General features: G+C 46.5%; 1 protein-coding gene across 6 annotated transcripts in view; it reads right to left on the bottom strand.

Annotated features, from left to right (window-relative positions):
- Positions 1 to 22,010: 22,010 nt before the first annotated feature.
- LOC141092314 (alpha-1,6-mannosyl-glycoprotein 4-beta-N-acetylglucosaminyltransferase-like) overlaps positions 22,011 to 26,654 on the bottom strand; it is a 101,742-nt gene continuing 97,098 nt past the window's right edge. For all 6 annotated transcript variants that reach the window (XM_073578355.1, XM_073578351.1, XM_073578353.1 and 3 more), the window contains one exon: positions 22,011 to 25,819. In XM_073578355.1, coding sequence (XP_073434456.1) covers positions 24,639 to 25,819 — 1,181 coding nt within the window. In that variant the 3' untranslated portion in view covers positions 22,011 to 24,638. The remainder of the gene's footprint in view (positions 25,820 to 26,654) is intronic.

Raw genomic sequence — 26,654 nt, forward strand, 5'->3', positions numbered from 1 at the left:
TTTGCAGTGAAAAAGTCAAACGGCGCTCCTTCCCTTCTGAGCTCTGCCATGTGCCGAAAGTGGTTCCCCCCCACATATCAGGTATCAGCATACTCAGGACAAATTGCACAATAACTTATGCCATCCAATTTCTCCTGATACCCTTGGTAAAGTAAAAAAAATTGGACCTGAAGTAATTTTTTTGTGAAAAAAAGTTAAATGTCCATTTTTTTTAACATTTAAAAAATTCCTGTGAAGCACCGGAAGGGTTAATAAACTTCTTGAATATGATTTGAGCACCTTGAGGGGTGCAGTTTTTAGAATGGTGTCACTTTTGGGTATTTTCTATCATATAGACCCCTCAAAGTGACTTCAAATGTGATGTGGTCTGTAAAAATAAAATGGTGTTGCAAAAATGAGAAATAGCTGGTCAACTTTTAACCCTTATAGCTTCTTAACAAAAAAAAATTTTGGTTCCAAAATTGTGCTGATGTAAAGTAAACATATGTGTAATGTTACTAAAGTTTTTAGTGTGCCATATCTCTTTGTTTTAAGGGCATAAAAATTCAAAGTTGGAAACTTGCGGAATTTTCAAAATTTTCGCCAAATTCCTTTTTTTTCCACAAATAAACGCAAATTATTTGAATGAAATTTTACCACTAACATGAAGTACAATATGTCACGGGAAAACAATGTCAGAATCACCGGGATCCATGTAAGCATTTCAGAGTTATTACCTTATAAAGGGACAATGGTCAGAATTGTAAAAATTGGCCCGGTCATGAACATGCAAACCACCCTTGGGCGTTAAGGGGTTAATGAGACCACTTTGATATGCGTATTTTCTCCTTCGTCTCATTGGGGGACACAGATACTGTGGGTGTATGCTTCTGCTGCTAGGAGGCTGACACTAAGTGAAAAAAAGAGGTTAGCTCCTCCTCCGCAGTATACACCCTCGCCCCTATTGTAGGCGGAAATCAGTTTTTTGCTTAGTGTCCTATGGAGGCACACACAGTCTGGATCTCTCCAGACTATTTTTTTCTAGTTTACTATGTGAGAGGAGACAGGGGCGACGGACCCTATTGAAAGGGTCCGATCTCCCCAAACCATCAATGGGCGAGCACACGTTGAGTATCGCCTCCGCGTATACTTTCCCGCACCGAGGGACATATCTGGGACTTTTCCCCAGACTTCTATTTTTATTTGTTATTTTATGAAGATAAGACAGGGGCAACACATCCTATTGAAAGGATCCGATTTCCCCAAACCATCAACGGGCGAGCACGTGCGAGTATCCCTCCACGTATCCTTTCCCGCGACGTGGGACATTATGTCAGACTTAGCCCTGTCCACCCCTAGGTATTGAAACCATGGGCTTGCACAGAGGCACAAGACTAGTCTGTGCGGCCCCCACTGCTCCACCAACGCTAGCCGGCGGTGCTGCAAGGCGGCGGACGGTCCCTCTCCTCACCCCCTGAAGGGGTTAGATGGAGTTAGGGTGCCTGCACCGTCCTATTTTTTATCAAAGACCCCCTGACATACCTGCGCTCAGGCTGAGAGGATCATCGGTGAGGAGAGGGTCGGGGAGGGCTCCTGCGAAGATTTCTGGCTGGAGCCCACAGCTCGGCGACCACTAGCCCTGCAAGAGAAGGGCTGGATCGTCAGGCGGCAGCCTGGGACAGGAACTCCGCGCCGGTCAGTAGCGCCATTTTTTGGTACCGCGCCCCCCCCCCGGTCGGGTAGGGGAAAAATTGAGGCCGGAGCTAGGCCGTGGCCGGAAGTTCCGCCCTCGAGGCCGCGCATCACTTCCGGCAGCCCGCCCCGCACTGGGCGGCAGTAAAATCGAGGCCCCGGCTTCGAAGTACAGGCTAGGCCCAAAGCGGAAGTACCGCCCCTAGAGCGGTTTTTACAGGCTGGTGCGCGCCACAGATGTCGGCGCGCGATTTAAAGGAAGCATCCAGGTCGGGGGGGCGCAGGACTGGGGTAAGTGCTGCCCAAGAGGCCACGCTATAGGGAAAAGTGAGGGGCTACCTCTTCCCCATATCCCCAGCAGCGGACAGATACAGCATTTCTGAAAAAGCAAAGATGCACGTTCTTTTACGCTGCATGCATCTCTTGTCGGGCTGCATTTCCGCGGGCGCAGAGCAAGCGTTTATGCGAAGCCTGCAAATCCAAACGCGCCCAGGAGCCCTCCCCTGCGACCGCGACCAATGTGTCAAATCCCCTGGAGTGGGCCCAATCACTGTCACAGTACATGGCGTCGCTTACGAGAGCAATAGAATCCCTTCAAGCCCCAGATAGGGGCAGGAACAGTGTCTCGCCGCCTTTAGAGGGAACCTCCACCTCACAGGAGCCTCCGGCCTGCAGGGGCCGCTCCCACTCCAGACAGACCCGGGGGAAATGAATCCACACTGTCGCCCAGTCCATCCGGTGCCTTCGGCATCCGTAAGTTCTGCTTCTCGCTCCCCGTCACCAGTGGTTGATAGCAAGCAGACCTCAGATTGCGACTCAGACGAGCCCCTTGACCGGGACACTCCAGGGTCACGTGAAACAGTGGACAGCCTCATAGAAGCCATCAATCAGACCCTGGGGATTGAGGATGATCCCGCAGTGGCTACGGGGCATAAAGTGGCATTTAATCTAGTGAAGCGGCCGCACAAAATTTTTTCCTTTCACCCTGAGTTTGAGGACATAGTGCAGCGGCACAGAGAACGTCCAGACCGGCGTTTTCTCGGGTTAAAAGGCACTCGAAACGAGGTGTCCGTTTGCTCCGGACCTCCGTAAACAATGGATGGAATCCCCGATAGTGGATCCTCCGGTTTCACGCCTGGCCACTAAGACCCTGTTATCTGTCCCTAGGGTTTCCTCGATTAAAGATTCCACGGACTGCCTTATTGAGAGCCTAGCTCGTTCAGTATATGAGGCCTCAGGGTCTGCACTCGCTCCCTCGTTCACAGCAACTTGGGTAGCTAAGGCCATGTTATCATAGTCAAACATTAAACAAGGTCGCACAGGAGCAGGATCTACCTGCAGAGATCTCGGAGGTCGCAGGTCAGGTGGCGATAGCCGGAGACTATAATGAATGCGTCTTTGGATGCGGCCAATTGTTCAGCAATTGCTGCCGCTAATGCAATCTCTATCTGAAGAGCCCTATGGTTGAGGACATGGCGGGCCGATTCTACTTCCAAGAAGCCCTCGTCTTCCCTGCCTTATCAGTGCGGCCGCCTAGTTGGGGAAAAGTTGGATCAACTTATCTCCGACTCCAGGGGAGAAAAGAGCGGGTTTCTCCCTCAACAGAAGGTTAAACCGCTTTTCGTCACCCGGTTCAGGCACGTTTTTGGGCCTTTCGCAGTGCCATTCTAGGCCAAGCGTGACTGCATTCGTCAGGGGGTGGCCGCTAAGCAGCCTGAGCCTGGTCCGGGACCCGAATAGGAGACCGGTCCGGAGTCATGCGTTAAAAGACTCCGGGTGGACTACGGGGCCCAATTCCGCCACCTCAGGCCACCCCAACAGGATAGGGAGCGTCAGGTCTCATATAGATCCAATCCACTGGGGAGAATGCATGCTCAACAGGCCAGATCAAGGGACCCAGATCCTAAAGATAATCGGCCAAATGACTCGAGGTCTTTACCAGACGACACCAGCAAGGTGGGCGGCCGCCTACTCTGTTTTCGCCACTTCTGGGCCAACATCGCTCACGGCGTATGCGTAAAAGAATTGGTGTCCTCAGGTTACAAAATAGAATGTCAGATACCCTCCAAGATGGTTTTTTCTTTCCCGGCTTCCCAGGGTGGATACCCAGGTAAGGGCTCTATTGGGAGCCATCAAGTCGCTCCTGCACAATGGAGTCATTGTTCCAGTGCCGGAACACTTAAGAGCTCAGAGGTTCTATTCCAACCGTTTTGCGGTTCCCAAAAAGGACGGGTCTGTCAGGCCTGTTTTGGACCTGAAGCTTCTGAACAAATTCATCAGGATCAGACATTTCTGGATGGAGTCTCTCCGTTCAGTCATATCGGCCATGGAGCAGTGAGAATACTTGGCCTCAATAGACAACCAGGACGCATTCCTGCATATTCCAATTTTTTCCTCCTCATCAGAGGTTTCTACGCTTCGCCATCAGCGTTCAACATTTTCCAGTTCGTAGCGCTAGCCTTCGGGCTAGCCACAGCTCCCAGAGTGTTCACAAAGGTTATGGTAGTTGTCATGGCCATACTGCATTCTCGAGGCATAGTCGTCTTGCCTTATCTGGACGACCTCTTGGTCAAGGGCCCGTCAATACGAGCATGTGAGGAAGGTGGCAACATCACGCTAGATACTCTTGCCACTTAGATGGTTGGTCAATACAAAGAATTCATCCCTTGTGCCATCTCAGAGGATCTCCTTCCTAGGAATGATCTTCGACACTTGCCGATGGTTGGTAATTCTTCCTTAGGAAAAGGCGCTAGTCTCCGGCAGAGAGTCCGGACACTACGTCAACCAGTCCCTCATACCATCCGATCCGGGATGAAGATCCTAGGGAAAATGGTGGCAGCAATGGAAGCGATACCTTTCGCCCAGTTCCATCTTCAACCCCTGCAGCACGCCTCGTGTCAGCCTGGGACAAGAATCCTTTCACGCTGGATCAGTGGTGCCAACTGTCCGCTCAAGTCAGGCAGTCGCTCAGATGGTGGATAACCAGTTCCCTCTCTGGCCTAGGGGAAATCTTTCCCTCCAGGTCATGGGCTGATAATGACAAATCGACGCCAGTCTCCTCGGTTGGGGAGCGGTGTTTCGCCACCACACAACCCAGGAATGGTGGTCGCCACAGGAGGCACGCCTCCCAATCAACTTATTGGAGATACGAGCAATTCGGCTGGCTCTGCAGAAGTTTCATCACTTTCTAGCAGGCCACCCCGTCCAGATTCCATCGGACAACGCCACGGCAGTGGTTTACATAATTCGTCAGGGGGGCACCCGCAGCATGTTATCTGCCATATCTACCTAAATTTAATACATGCCCTATTTTCCTTGACACCATACACACATCAGGTAACATTATGAGATAAGACACTGACCTAACCTCTATGTTCACACTCTGCTCTGTAATGACTCATTCACCAGACTAGACACTGGAGACACACACAGTGCAAACAAGCGCTTAACCCCTTATGTGTATTCCTTATTCTATCATACGGTGACACCATTATTACTCAAAAATACTTCTATATATTTTTTATATATCATTCTCCCCCCTTTAAAGGAACAACATTACACTGACATAATATGTGGCCATTGCATATGTGAAATGACTAACCATATATCTGATAATTCCTTTCAGCCATTTATCTTGGTATTTCTTCTTGAGAGATTCTCCTCTCCTTCTGCACCCTATACAAACCTACAATATTGGAATAAGGTTCCCTCCTTGATATCTTAGTTCTATTTGGTGCTAGTTTACTAGGCATTTGGATTGATGTATCCCTATCTAACTATGGATTATCATACTGTATATACGTATATATTCTCACCTTTTGTTCCACTGGGATAACCTTTATATTTTATTGATTTTTGTGATTTTTTTTGTCAATTTTTTTGTCAATTTCTGATTTCTCTCTCTTTATATTTCAGCGATAATATGATAAAGGCTCGGGCTGAGCCGAAACGTCTTATTTATAGCGCTTCCACTGTGTGCTATATTCCTGTTTGGCTCCCACATGTAATAAAATGAACACCTATTTGCATAAAGTCTGTTTGAGTGTGCAGTGAATTAAATTAACTTTTTATAACACCACAATAACAGCAACACTTGATTCGGCTGCCCCCCTCACGCAGGGCAAAACTCAAACAATCAACAGGCAGCCCTGGCTGAGCAGCCTGACCAAAGAACTGAGACGGGTTTCCAGGGCCACGGAGATGGAAGAGAACCCATTCTACTGAGCACTTCAACGCATGCAAGCAGTCCCTTGTCAGCTTTAAGTCCACGCTCTCTGCCACAAAACAAACTTACTTCGCATCTCTCATATCCTCCCTGTCTCACAACCCTAAACAGCTCTTCAACACTTTCAATTCTCTACTCTGTCCCACAACACCTCCTCCCCCTCCTCTCATTTCTGCTGAAGACTTAGCCTCCTTCTTTAAAGCAGAAGATCGACACGATCAGACAAAACTTTGGCCCGCAGCCCCTAATGCCCCTCTTAGCCGCTAAGCCCTGTTCTGCAAAAGCCAGCTTTTCCACCATGACAGATCAGCTCTCCACCCTTTTGTCAAGATCACACCTCACCACTTGTGCCCTCGACCCACTCCCATCTCACCTAATCCCATCTCTAACACACCTTTTCAACCTTTCACAACACAAATGGTGTCTTTCCCTAATCCTTCAAACATGCCTCAATCACACCCATCCTCACAAAGCCCTCCCTTGACCAATCCTCTGTGTCTAACTATCACCCAATATCTCTTCTCCCTTATGCCTCAAAACTACTGGAACAGCATGTATATCTTGAACTGTCCTCCCACCTCTCCTCCTGTTCCCTCTTTGACAGGTTACAATCTGGCATCTGACCGCATCACTCACCTGAAACTGCCCTAACTAAAGTTACTAACGACTTACTAACCGCCAAGAGCAAGCGACACTACTCTGTCCTCCTCCTGGACCGGTCCTCTGCCTTCGACACCGTAGACCATTCCCTCCTGCTACAGACTCTCATCTCTTGGCATCACAGACCTGGCCCTATCCTGGATCTCATCATACCTAACAGACCGAACATTTAGCGTCTCCCTCTCACACACCACCTCCTCACCTCGCCCCTTGTCTGTCGTTCCCCAAGGCTCTGTCCTAGGACCCCTACTATTCTCCATCTATACCTTCAGCTTGGGACAGCTCATTGAATCCTAGGGTTTGCAGTATCACCTCTATGCCGATGACACGCAGATCTACCTATCTGGACCCGACCTCGCCTCCTTACTGACTGAAATCCCACAATGTCTGTCTGCTATCTCAGCCTTCTTCTCTGCTCGCTTTCTCAAACTGAACATGGACAAAACAGAATTCATCATCTTTTCCCCATCTCACTCTACCCCTCCACCAGACCTATCCATCAATGTCAACGGCTGCTCTCTTTCCCCAGTCCCGCACACTCGGTGCCTTGAAGTGATCCTCGACTCTGCGCTTTCTTTGAAACCACATATCCAAGCCCTCGCCTCCTCCTGCCGCCTCAAAAATATTTTCGGATCCGCTCATTCCTCAGCCACGAAACCTCAAAAACACTAGTGTTATGAATGGGTCACCGAGGAGAAAAAAGCAAAACAAGCTAAGTTACAGAAAACCAGAGAGGTTTGTAACTATGCAGATTGCAGATCCCTGATCCTACCACACAACTAGCAGCAGCCGTGGAGCGTACCTACGATGTTCCTAGACGCTTCGTCACAGCTGGAGGACTAAATAAGCCTGAAGCATGAAAAGGGGAAAACTAACTGCTCCAGAGCAGACCCCAAAGGAATAGATAGCCCCCACACATGTATTGACGGTGAAACAAGATGAAGGCACAAACACAGGCAGGAAAATAGGCTGAGCAGACGATGGGGCCCAAACTAACTAGAAAGGAAAAGAAAGACACTGTCTGCAACCTGCAAAAAACCCTACAAAAATAATGTCCAACACTTCTGATAGCAAAATTAACCCTGAAGTCACTAGACTTCTCCCACTATATCAGCACTCTGAAATATTCTGAGACAGAGCAAAAAGAGACCAAACTAGTAAGGGACAAAAATCAAATTGGCAAAATACTAATAAATAAGAGTGGAAATTCAGCACAGCCCCCAGCCGGGACTGGCTGACCACACAAAAAACTGAATAGACCAACAAAATCAAGTGTGAACATTAGCAGAAAAACTTAGCTTTAGATGACTGGAACAGAGCTGAAAACCAAGAGCTGACAAGCCAGAAGGAATCACCAGCAACTGAATAGGGCGTCGGCTGTCTCAAATCCAATATGAGACTCCTGAGGTCCAATAGTCATCCTCATTCTCAGGTGGCAGATCTCCACCGATCAAGTCAGCCTCACTACCTCCTGTTACCACCAGAGGGCGTCTGGAAGGACAACTCACAACTGGTGAACCAGAGAATGAACTCACAACAGTACCCCCCTTGAGGAGGGGGTCACCGAACCCTCATCCACGCCACCAGGCCGATCAGGATGGGCCCGGTGAAAAGCATGAACCAATCTATTGGCATGAATATCGGAGGCAGAGACCCAAGAATTATCCTCCTGACCATAACCCTTCCATTTGACCAAATATACTGGAGTCTCCGTCTAACCAAACGAGAATCCAATATTTTCTCTACCTCTTATTCCACATTGCCTTCAACCAAAACAGGGTCAGGAGGTGCTGCCATAGGAACCACTGGCTCAACAAACCTCTTCAAAAGATTTGTGAAATACGTTATGGATCTTGAACGTAACTGGAAGAGCCAATCGAAACGAAACAGGATTAAGAATTTCCAAAATCTTATAAGGACCAATAAATCTTGGCTTAAATTTAGGAGATGCAACCTTCATAGGAATATTCTTAGACGACAACCAAACCATATCACCCACTTTAAACCGGGGACCAATGGTCCTATGCCGGTTGGAAAATCGCTTGGCCTTTTCCTGAGAGAGTGACAACTTATCCACCACTTGGTCCCATATCTGCTGCATTCTCTTAACCACAGTGTCCACACCTGGGCAAAACGAAGATTCCACTTGCCATGAAGAGAAACGAGGATGAAACCCAAAATTACAGAAAAAGGGTGACAAAGTGGCAGAACTAGCTCTATTGTTCAGTGCGAATTCGGCCAAGGGCAAAAATGAGACCCAATCATCATGATCAGCAGATATAAAACATCTCAAATAAGACTCCAAGGTCTGGTTTGTTTTCTCAGTCTGTCCATTGGTCTGGGGATGAAACGCGGTGGAGAAGGATAACTGAATTCCCAGATTGGAACAAAAGGCTTTCCAGAATCTGGAAACAAATTGGACTCCTCTGTCAGACACAATGTTCTCAGGAATCCCATGTAACCAAACCACCTGTTGTAAAAACAAGGGCACCAACTCAACGGAAGATGGCAGCTTTGGGAGTGGTACAAGATGGACCATCTTCGAAAATCTATCACAAATCACCCAGATAAGTCATTCTCTGAGAGACAGGAAGATCAGAAATAAAATCCATTGAGATATGGGTCCATGGCCTCTTGGGCACCGGCAAGGGCATCAGCAACCCACTAGAACGAGAACAGGGTTTAGACCGAGAACAAGTCCCACAGGACTGTACAAAATTCCTGACGTCAGGAGATAAGGCAGGCCACCAAACGGACCGACTCACCAAATCTCTGGTACCAAAAATACCTGGATGACCAGCCAATGCGGAGCAATAAATTTCAGACATCACTCTTTCTCCACTGGTCAGGAACATACAATTTTCCCATAGGGCAACGCTCAGGTTTATCCTCCTGAAATTCCTCCAGGGCGCGTCTCAAATCGGGCGAAATGGCAGAAAGAACTACCCCCTCACCTAGGATGGTAGTAGGCTCGGTCACATTAAGAGAATCGGCAAAGAAACTCCTAGAAAGGGCGTCTGCCTTAACATTCTTAGTGCCCGGAAGAAAAGAGACCACAAAATTAAAACGCATGAAAAACAAGGCCCATCTAGCCTGTCTAGGATTCAAGTGTTTGGCCAACTCCAGATAAATCAAATTCTTGTGATCAGTGAGGACCACAACTTGATGTCTAGCTCCCTCCAACCAATGTCTCCACTCCTCAAATGCCCACTTCATGGCCAACAATTCCCGGTTCCCCACGTCATGGTTTAGTTCAGATGGGGAGAACTTTTGAGAAAAGAAGGCACAGGGATTCATCTTAGAAGTCACAGGGTCTTTTTGGGACAACACAGCTCCTGCACCAATCTCAGAAGCATCTACCTCCACCTGAAATGGAAGTGAGACATCAGGTTGCCGTAAAACTGGAGCTGAAGTAAATCTCTGCTTAAGCTCCTGAAATGCTGAGATAGCCTCAGGAGGCCAATTCAGCACATCAGCGCCCTTCTTGGTCAGATCAGTCAGTGGTTTGACAATACCAGAAAAATTACCTATAAATTTATGATAGAAATTAGCAAAACCCAAAAACTTCTGGAGGGCCTTCAAAGAAGTAGGCTGAACCCAATCATAAATGACCTGTACCTTGGCCGGGTCATTTCAATAGTCGATGGAGATAAGATAAATCCCAAAAATGAAATCCTCTGTACACCAAAGAGGCATTTTGATCCCTTAACAAACGGGGAATTCTCCCTCAAAATCCGGAACACAGTCCGGACCGTGTTCCACATGAGAATCCCAATCACTAGAAAAGATCAAAATATCATCCAGATAGATGATCAAAAACTTATGCACAAAGTCACAGAAAATATTCATAAAGGACTGGAAGACAGAAGGGGCGTTAGTGAGCCCAAAAGGCATCACCAGGTACTCAAAATGTCCCTCCGAAGTATTAAACGCCATCTTCCATTCATCCCCGTGCTTGATGCGAATAAGATTATACGCCCCCCTGAGGTCAAGCTTAGTAAACCAGCAGGCACTCAACTCTGGAGAATAAATCAGACATCAGAGGTAACGGGTACTGATATTTAACCGTCATCTTGTTAAGTGAACGATAATCAATACACGGTCTTAATGAACCATCTTTCTTGGCCACAAAAAACGCCAGCACCTAAAGGTGGCGAGTAGAGTTGAGCGAATTTTGTTTTTTTATGGTCGAGTTTTGTTTCGTGAAACCCGACTTTTCCAAAAGTCGGGTCGAGCAAGATCGGCCGATTATAGGGAAAAGTCGGGGTCGTCCCGAAACACGAAACCCAATGTAAGTCAATGGGGAATAAAAGTCGGCAGTGAGAGGAGGACATGAAACACACCTACAGTGCTCATTTGAATGCCAAAAGCATCAATTCTTCTTACTTATGCTGGTCAACCTTAATTAACTTCATAATACAAGTTACGCACTGAAAAATGGGGGTTATTTGGCTAAAGTTGTGGGGGGGTAGGGCTGGCTCCAGGTTTTCATGTGCCCTGGGCGAAAGAGCGCCCCTTTAACACATACCACAACTCATCATGCTCCGATACGGCAGAGAAATAGCGGTATAGTACAATGAAAAATACCTCACTTTTTACATCTCATGACGAGGCCCATCTATTTCTCCATACAGAATCATTGGTCCCATATAATGTTTGAAACAGTATAGGATGAGCTCCACATAATGCTACAGTATATGTTGGTCCCCATGGATGAAGCTCCACTGTCTTATGGGCCCAAATAATGCTCCAAACATAATGGGCCCCATTTCTAATGCTCTAGTGTATAATGGGCCCTGTAAATGCTGCTCCAGTGTCGGATGCCCACCTTTGGAATGTTCCAGTGTATGGTGGGCCCCATCTATCATTCTCCAGAGTATAGTGCTCCCCAAAAATTGCTGTCCCAACATTGAAAACAATGAAATAAGTCTCCTCGCTAGGGAATCCCTGTACTAGTCTGGACTCCTCGTCGTCCCCATCTTCCATCTCACTGCACAGTATTTCAACCTTGCAAGTACTGTGATCCTGAGCAAGCAGGGGGGGCCCACTCGTTGGCGACGGCACTGGCACAGGGCCCCTGATAGTACGGTGGTGTGTCTGATGGCAGGTGGGCCGAACCTGCACTTTCATCTGCAGCTTCCTCTTTGTCACCGTGTAAGATGGAACTGTATATGGGAAGGGTAACCTGAGTTTCATCAGGGTCAGATTCAGGCCGGGTAGCGTGCGAGGGGAATGTAGTGGTCTGGGTCAATGTACCAGCAGATTCATCAAGCAGTGGCTGGGCATCAGTGCACTTGTGTCGCCCCCAGGAGTACGGTCGCCACAGTGGCATTACCTTCCTCCTAAGGAGTGTGATGTCATGCTTGGGAGCAACGAAGGATCTCTCTAGCAGGTTAACTGATTGGGCGGCGTTATTCCCACGAATCCTGACCCTCCAAACAGCGTTCATGAAGGCAAAGTGTTTGTTTTATGTGGGCAGTATGGTTGCAAAGCTGAACCTTAAAGGAATGTCCAGAAGGGCACCACGAGGAGTGGAGCCTACGGCGTAATTTGACTCAACACGGGCAACCTCAACCATGCCAGCTACAGAACAGATGCACACATTGCAACCTTAATTCCGTTAACGAACGAGACTCCGTCATGCCCCGCGGTCCGAGTCCGTCTTATTAGAGGGACACGTGAGGCTCTGGTACATGAGATTGGCCAATAACTGGTGTGTCATGCCCTTACATGTCCGTGGCTGCATGTGCGCTACACTGAAAAGGCCAGCGTTTGTCGCTTACAGGTGCAGATAACCCGCTGAACAACGTTAGTGATGGGGATCACTGATTACAATTATTACTCGTGAACGATGATTTCCCAGTAAGTGCAGGTCAACCGCAGTTCCGGAATTAGGCCTAACCGTCATTCCTGAAAAAAATGAAAAACTTACGTGTGCAAACCACAGGTGCTGTAGCTTGCTTAACAGCTCGCCAGCCGTTCTCACGCCCAGTATGGGTTACACGTGATTGCACAAAGGTGAGAAAGGGTACCGTATCCCCGGATAACATGTATGGATAGCGTACACATTCAAAAGATATGTCTATACATCAGGAGGCAGGCTCAGACGATGTAAGGCCCAGTATGGCTTGCAAGTGATTGCACAAAGGTGAGAAAGGGTACCGTATCCCCGGATAACATGTATGGATAGCGTACACATTCAAAAGATATGTCTATACATCAGGAGGCAGGCTCAGACGGTGTTAGGCCCAGTATGGCTTACAAGTGATTGCACAAAAGGTGAGAAAGGGTACCGTATCCCCGGATAACATGTATGGATAGCGTACACATTCAAAAGATATGTCTATACATCAGGAGGCAGGCTCAGACGGTGTCAGGCACAGTATGGATTTGACGGCCCAGACTACACAGCGGAGGAGCAGGGAGAGGTAAAGATTGCAAATGCTGGGGCCCTGCCCAAGCAAGGGGGGCCCACTCGTGGGCGTCGGTACTGGCACTGGGCCCCTCATAGTACGGCGGTGTGTCTGACGGCGGGTGTGCACCACCACCGTCAGAGACACTTGATTGCACTATGAGGGACCCTGTGCCAGTGCCCGCGCCCAAGAGTCGGCCTACCCACCTGTCCAGGGCAACGGCACTCGCACGGTGTCGTGCGCTAGGTGGTGACCCCGGCCATGGGGGGGGGAGGCAGCACAGTTAGGGAGTTTTAGAAAGTGGCATATGTTGATGTTGGACATTCAGCTGATGCAAAAGGCGAAATAGGTCAAGTCCCAGGAAGAGGTGGACCAAAGCAAGCCATTTTTCTGTCACCCTATGTGTCATCAGGGGAAGGTGGGACAAAATCCTTGGAAACCCATGCATGGTTCATTTTAATGAAGGTTAGATCATCCACATTTTGGGTTGACAGACGGGTCTTTTTTTCTGTCAGGATTCATCCAGCTGCACTGAAGACTCTTTCCGATAGCACACTTGCAGCTGGGCAAGCGAGCTCCTGTAAGGCATATTGTGCCAATTCAGGCCAGGTGTCCAGTTTAGCAGCCCAATAGTCAAAGGGGAATGACCTGTGTGGGAGAACATCGATATGGGAGGAAAAGTAGTTTGTAACCATAGTTGACAACTGCTGTCTCCTGTCACTTTCCATCGATGCTGTATTACCAGTTGTGTGAGCGGTACTTGAAAAATCAGTCCACAACATTGTCATGAAACCCCTGTCTCCAACGCCACTTCTGCTGTGTGCACCATGAACACCTCTGCCAAGCTGCCCCCGGCCCGTACGGCTCGTGTGAGAACCATCACCGCTGCTGTGTGCTGGGAATGCCTCAAGCAACAGATTTACCAGAGTTGCTTGTTTATTAGCCAATATTAGGTCAAGGTTCTCCTGTGGCATGATGTTTTGTAATTTGCCTTTATAGCGTGGATCCAGGATGCTGGCCAACCAGTAGTCGTCATCGTTCATCATTTTGGCAATGCGGGGGTCCCTTTTTAGGATCTGCAAGGCATAATCTGACATGTGGGCCAATGTTCCCGGTGTCAATGATGCACTGCGAGTGCTGGTTGGAGGAGCACTTTGTGGCAAATCCACATCCCTCCAGTCACGCACAAACCCTGTACCAGACCTTGCCACGCCAACATTTTCACTTGCCCCACGAGATGCATCCTCCTCCCCTAAGTAATCATCCCCATCATCATCCTCCTCCTCCTCTTCTTCCTCCACCTCGTCCAGGAGAGGTCCCTGAGCAGACAATGGCTGAATGTCATCAAGGATTCCCTCCTCGTCAACATTGGCTGCAGACGCCTGCTCCTTAAGGTGCGTCAAAGTTTGCATGAGCAGACGCATAAGTGGGATGCTCATGCTTAGGATGGCGTCGTCTGCGCTTACCAGCCGTGTGCATTCCTCAAAACACTGAAGGACTTTACAGAGGTCTTTCAGCTTCAACCACTGCACACCTGTCAACTCCATGTCTGCTCTCAAAGTGCCTGGCAGTGTATCCACCCACAAATGCATTATGGCCTGCCTCTGCTCGCACAGCCGCTCCACCATGTGCAGGGTGGAGTTCCACCTTGTTGCAATGTCGATAATGAGGCGGTGGTTGGGAAGGTGGAGCAATCGCTGCAGCTTCTGCATACGAACGGAGTGTACAGGCGACCGGCGGATGTGCGCGCACAGTCTTCACACCTTCTGGAGCAGGGCTGTTAACTCCGGATAATTTTTGAGGAAGCACTGTACCACCAGGTTCAAGGTGTGAGCCAAGCAAGGTATGTGGCTGAGTTTTGAAAGGGCTATGGCTGCCACAAAATTACGGCCGTTATCACTAACTACCTTGCCTGCCTCAAGATGTACACTGCCCAGCCATGACTCAGTTTGCCGCTTCAAGTACTCGGCCAGCACCTCGGCGGTGTGTCTGTCGCCCAAACACATCATCTGCAACACAGCCTGCTGACGCTTTCCACTAGCTGCTCGATAGGGGGACACCTCGTGTGCAACAGTGGCAACTGCAGATGGAGTGCTCGTACGACTGCGCTCTGTGGACGAGCTTTCGCTTCTGGAGGAGGAGAAGGAGGAGGGTGGAACGCCTACAGCCAACTGTTTCCTATACCGTGGGCTAGGCAGCACTGTCCCACCACCACTGTCCCCTGTGGACCCTGCATCCACCACATTAACCCAGTGCGCAGTGATGGACACGTAACGGCCCTGGCCATGCCGACTGGACCATGCATCAGTTGTGAGGTGCACCTTTCCACTCACTGACTGCTTGAGTGCATGGACAATGCGGTCTTTCACATGATGGTGGAGGGCTGGGATGGCTTTGCGAGAGAAGAAGTGGTGACTGGGTAGGTCATAGCGTGGTACTGCATAGGCCATGAGTTCGCGGAAAGCTGCGCTTTCCACCAACCGATAGGGCATCATCTCAAAAGAGATTAGTTTGGCAATGTGGGCGTTCAAACCCAGTGTACGCGGATGAGAGACTGAGTACTTTCTTGACCTACTCATAGTGTCTGGGAGGGTGAGCTGGACTTGAGAGCTGCATATGGTGGAAGTAGCGGTGGACAGGGCGGACTGAGAGAGGGTTGATGATGGTGATGGAGTTGGTGTTCTTTCTGATGGCCTAGATTCAGTATTTCGTTGATATAACAGTGGGATTCCCTGACTGCTGTGGCCTTGCAACGACACCTCAACATTTGCTGCTGTGCTAACCGGTGGGCTTACAGTGGAGGAAACAATGTAGCCTTGCTGACTACCTTCTTTGTGATCAGTTGCCCATGTGGCACTTGAGGTTTGGTGTTGTGTCCACGCTTGCAAGTGCATGCTGGTTAAATGTCTAAGCATGCAACTGGTATTCAAATTTTTCAGATTTTTCCCTCGGCTAAAGGTCTTTGCGCACTTCTTACAGATAACCTTGGCCTGATCATGAGGATTTTGTTCAAAAAAGTGCCACACTGCACTCTTCCTACTTTGGCAGACATTTTGCGGCCTAGCACGCTGTGATCTTTTGATCCTCTGGACAAGCTGTCCAGCAACTCTTGATTTTTGGAACCTGTCTTTGGAGTGCTCCGGGCCTGCCAGATAACAGCTGTTGCGATGTTGATGTCTGCTGTGGATGCTCCTCATCTGAGCTATTGGAAGCAGCACCCTCTTCCCCCAATGGATGCCCATCTGGGTCAACAACTGGGTCATCCATCACCTCCTCTTCAATGTCATGTGCACCTTCCTCTGTGTCACCGTGTATGGTGGTATAGTGTGCGGGAAGGGGCACCTGAGTCTCATCAGGGTCACAATCTGGCTCTGTACACTGCGAGGACAATGTAGTGCTCTGAGTGAATGTACCAGCAGAATCATCTATCAGTGGCTGTGCATCAGTGCACTCCATGCCAGATTCATCTTGGCCTGGGTAATTCACCATTTCACTTGATAATCCAGGCATGGTATGTGAAAACAGCTCCATGGAGTAATCAGTAGTATGGCCTGCGTCATCCTTCAATCTTGGTTGTGGTGAAGGACACAAGGAAAGGTGTGGTTCATGAACATGAGCCTCCAATGACAACTCAGTGCTTTTACTTTTTACAACTGCAGAAGAGGAGGCGATAGAGCTGGAGGCTGAGTCAGCAATGTAAGACAAAACTTTTTCCTGATGCTCTGGCGTTAAAAGCGGTTTGCCAACTCCTAGAAAACTAAGCCTTCGAAGCCTTATGGAGCCAGACGATGACGCAGGCTCAATACCTCCTGCATTCGGTCCTATTTTGCTTTTGCCACTACCATCAGATCCACCACCAACACCATCATTACCAGCTGCCAACCCCCGCCCAATTCCACGGCCTCTTCCACCAGCCTTCCTCAATTTTTGGTAGAAATGTAGACAAAATCCTACAAACTATATAGTAATGTAAAACAAGGTACAAGGTGTCTATAGGACAGGGGAGATTTAGATTTTCTGCACACTTGTGGACACTGGACACTTGGATTGTGTGAGGCCCACTGAATATCACAGCGCTATGTCACAGGCTCGATGGCACAGGTGTGAAAAAAGTGACTACAGGATAAGGAAGATTTTAAATTTCTGCAGACACTTGTGGACACTGGACACTTGGATTGTGTGAGGCCCACTGAATATCACAGCGCTATGTCACAGGCTCGATGGCACAGGTGTGAAAAAAGTGACAACAGGATAAGGGAGATTTTTAATTTCTGCAGACACTTGTGGACACTGGACACTTGGATTGTGTGAGGCCCACTGAATATCACAGCGCTATGTCACAGGCTCGATGGCACAGGTGTGAAAAAAGTGACTACAGGATAAGGGAGATTTAGATTTTCTGCAGACACTGGACACTTGGATTGTGTGAGGCCCACTGAATATCACAGCGCTATGTCACAGGCTCGATGCAGCAGGTGTGAAAAAAGTGACTACAGGATAAGGGAGATTTTGAATTTCTGCAGACACTTGTGGACACTGGACACTTGGATTGTGTGAGGCCCACTGAATATCACAGTGCTATGTCACAGGCTCGATGGCACAGGTGTGAAAAAAGTGACTACAGGATAAGGGAGATTTTGAATTTCTGGGAGATTTTGAATTTCTGCAGACACTTGTGGACACTGGACACTTGGATTGTGTGAGGCCCACTGAATATCACAGCGCTATGTCACAGGCTCGATGGCACAGGTGTGAAAAAAGTGACTACAGGATAAGGGAGATTTTAAATTTCTGCAGACACTTGTGGACACTAGACACTTCGATTGTGTGAGGCCCACTGAATATCACAGCGCTATGTCACAGGCTCGATGGCACAGGTGTGAAAAAAGTGACTACAGGATAAGGGAGATTTTGAATTTCTGCAGACACTTGTGGACACTGGACACTTGGATTGTGTGAGGCCCACTGAATATCACAGCGCTATATCACAGGCTCGATGGCACAGGTGTGAAAAAAGTGACTACAGGATAAGGGAGATTTTAAATTTCTGCAGACACTGGACACTTTTGGATTGTGTGAGGCCCAATGAATATCAGAGCGCTATGTCACAGGCTCGATGCAGGTGTGAAAAAAGTGACTACAGGATAAGGGAGATTTTGAATTTCTGCAGACACTTGTGGACACTGGACACTTTTGGATTGTGTGAGGCCCACTGAATATCAGAGCGCTATGTCACAGGCTCGATGGCACAGGTGTGAAAAAAGTGAATTGTAGAATTGGGCAGAATAGGAATCTCCCTAGAGTGTAGGTCTGTAAGAACGGAACAAGTCCTCCACTTATCCTTCCACAGTGACACACAGATAGCTTCACAGTGGCTGTGATAACAGCCGTTACACGGTACTGTGTGAGGAGCGTACACCGCTGTATGGTGTGAATAAATGCACGCTCAGTACCTTAGCAGGACAAAAAAAAAATTGGGATTGCTTTTAAAAAAGCAGTTTGCAGAGCAGTGGGGAAACAGCAATGCAGCTGTCAGGAAGCCTTAGAAGGCAGCCTAACAACCAACACCGCTGATCCACCACAATATAGCCTCCCCTTGCACTGCACACACAGTGACTGGTGTGTTGCACAGGCAAAATCGATAGCAGCAGAAGCAGTTTTTTTGTCTTCTTCCCTGCCTAACGCTCTCCCTACAGAATCAGCAACCTCTCCCTATGCTAAGATCGGCAGAAGTAAGATGGCAGTCGGCGTGCACGCCCTTTTATAACCCTTGTGACGCCCACCAAAGCAAGCCAATCACTTGCATGCCCTTCTGAAAGATGGTGGCGACCCCTGCCTATGTCATCACGTTGCCCACAGTGTCCGTGGATCCTGATTGGCTGAAAAAGAGCGCTAAACAAACTTTTGAAACGCGACTTTGGCGCGTAAGTCGCCGACCTCGTGGCCGACCTCATCCTAGGGTCGGGTTTCGTTTCATGAAACCCAACTTTGCCAAAAGTCGGCGACTTTTGAAATTGTTCAACCCGTTTCGCTCAACTCTAGTGGCGAGGATGGTCTAATATGACCCTTCTCCAATGACTCCTTAATATAGGATCGCATAGCATCATGTTCAGGTACTGATAAGTTGAAAAGCCGACCCTTGGGAAATTTACACCCAGGCATCAACTCAATTGCACTGTCATAACTCCTAAGAGGAGGCAAAGATGCAGACTTACTCTCACTAAAAACATCAGAAAAATCAGCTAGATAATCAGGAATATCATGAGACTGAGGAGAGGTGGAGAAAACAGGAGCGTCCCTAAGAACACACTGACAACCCCAACTCACCACAGACCCAGATTTCCAATCCAAAACTGGATTATGAGTTTGCAACCAAGGAAAACCCAAAACAATAGTATCATGCAAATTATGCAGCACCAAAAATTTACAGTTTTCTTGGTGGTCTGGGGCAACTCGCATTGTCACCTGGGTCCAAAACTGAGGTTTATTCTCCGCCAAAGGAGTAGCATCAATACCCCTCAAAGGAATAGGCGTCCGCAGAGGCGTCATGGAAAAACCACAACGTTTAGCAAAGTCCAAATCCATCAGATTCAACGCTGCTCCTGAATCCACAAAAGCCTTCGTGGAAAACATGGCTAAGGAGCAGATCAGAGTAATTGCCAAAAGAAACTTAGGTTGTATACTGCCCACAGCAAATGTGTGTGCAAAACGTCTCTCTCATTTTGGACAGACAGAAATAATGAGAGGCGTCTCCACAGAAAAAACACAGCTTATTACGCCTTCTAAACTTCTGACGTTGCGCCCTAGACAAAACCCCATCACATTGCATAGGTTCAGACGTTTGTTCAAAAGGTGTCATCGCCTCCCGTGTAGTTTTACGTTCACGTAAACGCCGATCAACTTGAATGGCTAATGACATAGAATCATCCAGATCCTCGACTCTGCGCTTTCTTTGAAACCACATATCCAAGCCCTCGCCTCCTCAAAAATATTTTTCGGATCTGCTCATTCCTCAGCCACGAAACCTCAAAAACACTAGTGTTATGAATGGGTCACCGAGGAGAAAAAAGCAAAACAAGCTAAGTTACAGAAAACCAGAGAGGTTTGTAACTATGCAGATTGCAGATCCCTGATCCTACCACACAACTAGCAGCAGCCGTGGAGCGTACCTACGATGTTCCTAGACGCTTCGTCACAGCTGGAGTACTAAATAAGCTTGAAACATGAAAAGGGGAAAACTAACTGCTCCAGAGCAGACTCCAAAGGAATAGATAGCCCCCACACATGTATTGACGGTGAAACAAGATGAAGGCACAAACACAGGCAGGAAAATAGGCTGAGCAAACGATGGGACCCAAACTAACTAGAAAGGAAAGGCAAGACACTGTCTGCAACCTGCAAAAAACCCTACAAAAATAATGTTCAACACTTCTGATAGCAAAATTAACCCTGAAGTCACTAGACTTCTCCCACTATATCAGCACTCTGGTCTCTTTTTGCTCTGTCTCAGAATATTTCAAACTAGTAAGGGACAAAAAGCAAATTGGCAAAATACTAATAAATAAGAGTGGAAATTCAGCACAGCCCCCAGCCGGGACTGGCTGAGCACACAAAAAACTGAATAGCAGAAAAACTTCGCTTTAGATGACTGGAACAGAGCTGAAAACCAAGAGCTGACAAGCCAGAAGGAATCACCAGCAACTGAATAGGGCGTCGGCTGTCTTAAATCCAATCTGAGACTCCTGAGGTCCAATCGTCATCCTCATTCTCAGGTGGCAGATCTCCACCGATCAAAATCAGCCTCACTACCTCCTGTTACCACCAGAGGGCGTATGGAAGGAGAACTCACAACTGGTGAACCAGAGAATGAACTCACAACACACTAGTGCATGCTCTTATCTCCCGCCTCGACTACTGCAACCTCCTACTCTCTGGCCTCCCCTCTCGCACTCTGGCTCCGCTCCAGTCCATCCTACCCTCTGCTGCCCGACTAATCCACCTGTTTCCCCGCTATTCCCCAGCCTCCTCCCTATGCCAGGCCCTTCACTGGCTTCCTATTGCCCAGAGGCTCCAATTCAAAACCCTAACCATGTTATACAAAGCCATCCACAACCTGTCTCCTCCATACATCTGTGACATGGTCTCTAGGTACCTACCCGCACGCAACCTTCGATCATCTCAAGATCTCCTTCTCTACTCCCCCCTTATCTCTTCTTCCCACAACCGCATACAAGACTTCTCCGGTGCTTCCTCCATACTCTGGAACTCCCTGCCACAACACAGACTCTCACCATCAACAGAAACCTTCAAGAAGAACCTGAAGACCCACCTATTCCGACAAGCCTACAGCCTGCAATAATCCTCGGTCTACTGAACCACAGCAAGACCTGCTCTACCCTCTCCTACTGAATCCTCACCCATCCCTGTAAACTGTGAGCCCTCGCGGGCAGGGACCCCTCTCCTTATGTACTTGTGTGTCCTTTGTCTTACACATGTTTATTATACTTGACTATATTTCCCCTTTTCACATGTAAAGCGCCATGGAATAAATGGTGCTATATAAATGCATAATAATAATGCTGACATTGATAGAATACAATTGTTTTTTCGGTGACTTGTCTGGAAAAACTGTCATGTTTGTAAATGAAACATTACTTCTAGCCAGAAGATGACCTGCACCTTTTGAGCAATTTTCACTGTTTGATTCTCTGTCTTTTTTTAAAGTTTTTCTGAATTTTAGCACTTTTATTCCTGTACATATCAGGCAGTATTATACAAATGATATGCTTTTACAGAGATGTCAATATTATAGTAGTCATATTTTTGTAAACAGAAGATTGTATCTTAGTAGTTATATTTTTGTACATAGGAGGCAGTATTATAGTAGTTAACAGTTGAAACCAGAAGTTTACATACACTATATATACAGACACACATGCATTGTTCTCAATGTCTGAAATGAAATCAGAATAATCCCGTTTTAGGTCAATTAGGGTTGCCAATTATTAATGCTTTCCAATAGCCAGAATAATGAGAGCGAATGTTTTAAGGCATTTTTATTACTTACTGCAAAGTCAAAAGTTTCCATCCATTTCATTAGTATTTGGTACCATTGCCCTTAAACTGGATGACTTGGGTCAAACGTTTGGGATATCCTTCCACAGGCTTCTCATAATAGTTGGTCAGAATTTGGTCCAATTCCTCCTGACAAAACTGGTGTAACTGATCCATGTTTGTAGGTCATCTTGCTCACACTGGACTTTTCAGCTTTGTCCATAAATTTTCAATAGGATTGAGATTAGGGCTTTTTGATGGCCGCTCCAAAACATTGACTTTTTTTAATCCTTAAGCCACTTTGTTACCATTTTGGCAGTATGCTTCGGGCCATTGTCCATTTGGAAGACCCATTTCCACCCAAGCTTTATCTTCCTGGCTGATATCCTGAGATGTTGCTTCAGTATTGCCATATAATCTTTTCTCATGATGCCATCTATTTTGTGAAGTGCACCAGTCCCTCCTGTGTGATGGGGATATGGGCAGGGAGGGTGGGATTAATTTCTGTCATATGCTCGCTGCTCCTTTCTGGGGGCAGACAATGTCTGGGAGCTTATGTTCCCGGGGATGCTAGATTTCTCCCACCATGTCAGTGTCTGCTGAGATGTTGTCAAGTGGGAAAACTTGCTCATAGCAACCAGCTCAGCTTCTTTTAACCAGCTCTGGTGAAATGAGAGATGCTTAGTGAGTGGTTGCAAGGAAAACTGTTGCTCATAGCAACCAATCACAGCTCAGCCGCTCTGGTAAAATGAAAGATGCTTTGTGATTGATTGGTGATACACACACATACATTCACTTTTATATATAGAGATGTAAACTTCTGGTTTCAACTGTATATTCTTGTAAATAAGGGCAGCATTAGAGGAGTTATAATTATTATAACACTGTTCTTTGCATACAAGAATAAACAATCTATTTCTTTAGTAGTATGGTAATTCCTATCTGTTAACGAGAAATCTGTGCAGCAACTGAGCTCAGAAGGTCCCAGTTTATTTATGGCTAATCTTAACATTTATGCGAGTTTGACACATTTGCTGAAGAGGCTTGAACAGGGAACAGCCCCATTTTTTTTAAGACAAATGTGTGCTCAGAGTCCATCCCCATGTCTTCTCGGCAGCCTATATAATGTGGATTACTCATCAGGGGGCAACAACAAGAACAATCTCCTCCTAATGGAATACTAAATCAGTAAACTGGGAGAGTCATTCAAAATAATTTTTAAAGAGAAATATTATAAATGTTAGTATTTGCTGTTTGCCTTTATAACTAAACAATTTAGAATAAAATACTCTTTATAAAAACATTGAGATTGCTAGATAATAGAAATAAATAAAATATTTGTCCTTATTGTTTTAACCTAATACCGGTCAAGCGTCAGACATGCAAGTAACTTGGGCGTGAGTTGTAAATGCACATTGCTGGACTACAGCTCTGGCTCCTGCAAATGAGCGAGTGGAGTTTGAGTACTGGATCCAGATGTGAGAAGCTGTTTTTATGACCTGCATTGGTCCCCAAGATCACTTGATCTACAGAGGATTCAGACTTAAGGCCCCTTCTCACATAGCGAGATCGCTGATGCGTCACCAATTTTGTGACGCAACAGCGATTTCGCCTGCGATCTCGCTACATGTGACACATAGCGGCAACCGGCCGCCCCCGCTGGATGTCGCTGTTCGTGCTCGAATAACCTGGGCCATTTTTTCATCGTTGGTTTCCTGCTGGCCAGCATGCATCGCTGTGTTTGACGCTGACGAGCGACCTCGTTGGCGATGCAATACTCAGGGACACAGGCTGGAATCGTTCTGAATAGCTGCTGTGTGACAACGCACCAGCGATCCTTACCAGGTCGCATCGTTGTCGGGATCGCTGGTGCATCGTTGAAGAGATCTACCCATTTGGCAGCTCACTAGTGACCATGTAGCCACACACCAGCGATCCCTACCAGGTCGTATTGTTGTCGGGATCGCTGGTGCGTCACTATGTGAAACGGGACCCTTAGCCAGACTGCCAAATTATGGCAAATTAATATCAGCTCTACCAGCAACTGATGTCACTTTGGAGTACTGTTTCCCCAGTAACTTGTGCTATTATGGATACCACAGATATAATGGAAAGCTGCCAAAAAATAAAGATAAAATAACCCCAGAGTTCTTTTCTGACCTTAGGTAATTAATATTTTATATCAAAATGACCAAAGCAAAATAGAGAACCTATTTTTAAAACTATTTTTTTAAATTTGCAAATTGACAAATTAAGAGAAGAGCTGGAAATTAACTTTTTTTAGTTTTAAATGCTAAAAAAAAAAAGAAACTTGGTATCACAAAAAGAAAACGAGGAAATTATCTTGATAGTGAAAAGTATAAAATTGGGGCATTTAAACCACATTGTGCACCAAATTGCTAAATGTTGTCTGGTCTTTTCTAGATGAACACTGATGATTAAGGTATAAATAATGTGATTTGTGTCAAGTGCAAAATGACAGCACGGTGTTCACTGTCTGGATTCCAACCGTCACATGGAGGGAGAAATCATTTGATTACTACAGAAATATTGGGGATGGGGGTTCATGAAAGAATGATACAATACAAATTAACCACAGTCTACAGTTGAACCAACTAAGAGGCCAACACAACATGAGATGAGGTGTCATTATGTATAGTTTCCGTTCTGACCCAAATGCCTACTTTTTGTATTAGAAGCCAGTTAGCCTGGGGTGCAGAAACCTGAATTTTAAGGCAGTCTATCGAGCCCCCTGTTACTTGGTCTATATTGTCAAGTATAAAGTTTCCATTTTCAAAGTCTCCAATCTTTGTGAATGTTTTGCAGCTTTCTTGATTCTTCTCCTTTTCTTTTCCTACCTGTACATTACCCGATTGCAGAACATCGTGGGGATGCTCTGGAGTCCCAGTAACAATGCTTATATTTTTAATGTTGATTGATTTCTGGAAAACCATTGTAAAATAGTTGCCTGGTTGTATTTCTATTCCCCAAAAGAAGTTGGGACCTTGGAAACAAACATTATCTGGAATGTTGTCTTTATACACTTTAATATCTGTGAAGCAAGAAGCCAGTGGTTGATCTCCGAACGTTTTTACAACTTCTGCAAAGTCTTTGTCTATCAACCTATTGTGAGTTCCCTGGAATGAGGAATATTTTCCTATATGTTGAAAGAGAGATGGTTTGTATCTGATAAGATCTTTCTGAGCTTTGGATTTATAAAACAGGTCTAGGAGCCAATCACATGGCATTTCATCATAAAAAAGGAGCAAAAAACGGGCCAGTTTGGGAAGGTCTTCATTGCGGTAAAGCTTTCCAATGTATCCCAAGTTGGAAAATGCTATTGTAGTCCAAGGAGAGGTGTTCTGATTGATGTATTTTTTAATTGATGTAAGGAAGTGACTAGAACAAGTCACATCATCCTCTAGCATAAGATAATATTGAGTCAGGTTTGCACAAAAGTTGACCAAAAAAGCATAGTCCACATTTTGCTTTGAGCGAAATCTCACTCTCTCAGGAGAGTCGTTATAGTTCCTCTTCAAGCCATTCAGAGGTGGGTAGGCATTATTATAGCTGCTGATAACAATGAGTTGACTTGAGGAAATTTCCAAAGAAAATTGCTTTTGTATTTCCTCTGCAGCGTTTTGGTTATCGGTGTAACTTGTATCCGCCAAGTAGATCACCACCACCAATTCATTCAACTCATCCTGACTGCAGTGGCTGAAGATAGACTGGATTGTGGTCAGCAGATAACTTTCCTTTTTTCTTTTCACAGAAGATATACCAATGGATAGGAATCCTTAGAAAAATGGTAAGCATATATTAATAAAATATCATAAATTGGGGTCATCTGGTTTATAAAAGTGTTTAGTGTCTTGGTTAAACAAATGGTTTGCCGACCACTATACACCCAAAATTTATCCAGCATCATCAATGTGATGCTTTTGACTAGGGCTCTAGAATTGGCAAGTTAAAAGGGTTGTCCACTACTAGTCCATATATGCTTGCCCCAGGTAAAATTACAGTTATACTCCCCTTTGGTGCTTGGTCTGTTCTGACGGCATCTGCACTGTCTCTCCCTGGGCTCTTGTAGCATGGTTATGTCACGCAAGCTCTGCAGCCAATCAGCAGTCTCTTCACTTTCCCCTCCTTTAGACTCATCACATACATCTGGAGTGCTGCTGCTCTATCACTTCCTCTGGACATATGTGATACGTCCAAAGGCAGAGATGGTGAATTGGCACCTGATAGACCAGCAGGGCTCGCATGACGCAACAGTGTCACATAAGCTTCAGGAAAAACAGTGCTGATGTCACTGGAATGGAGCCAGCACCAAAGGGGAGTATACCGTAAGTGTTATTTTACTTGGTGGCAAACCTATGGATTGAGAAGAGGTTGTCCCAGTAGTGGACAACCCCTTTAAGTATCCAACTCTGATTACACAATACAACGCCTACTAATGGTTCATGTATATTAAAGAGTAACAACAAATTCACTGTAGTACAATTGTAATTTGAGTCTTTCCTTATCTCTTATGAAATTATTTTGTAATATTTGGAAAAGGGGTAGAATGATGTGGAAAAAAAATTAGAAAAAAAAATGTAATATTTAACTGTTCGAGTCTGTTTTTAAGA

The sequence above is a fragment of the Dendrobates tinctorius genome, unplaced genomic scaffold, assembly GCF_039654945.1.
Source record: "Dendrobates tinctorius isolate UK_male_01 unplaced genomic scaffold, ASM3965494v1 ptg000059l, whole genome shotgun sequence".
NCBI classification, from domain to species: Eukaryota; Metazoa; Chordata; class Amphibia; order Anura; family Dendrobatidae; genus Dendrobates; species Dendrobates tinctorius.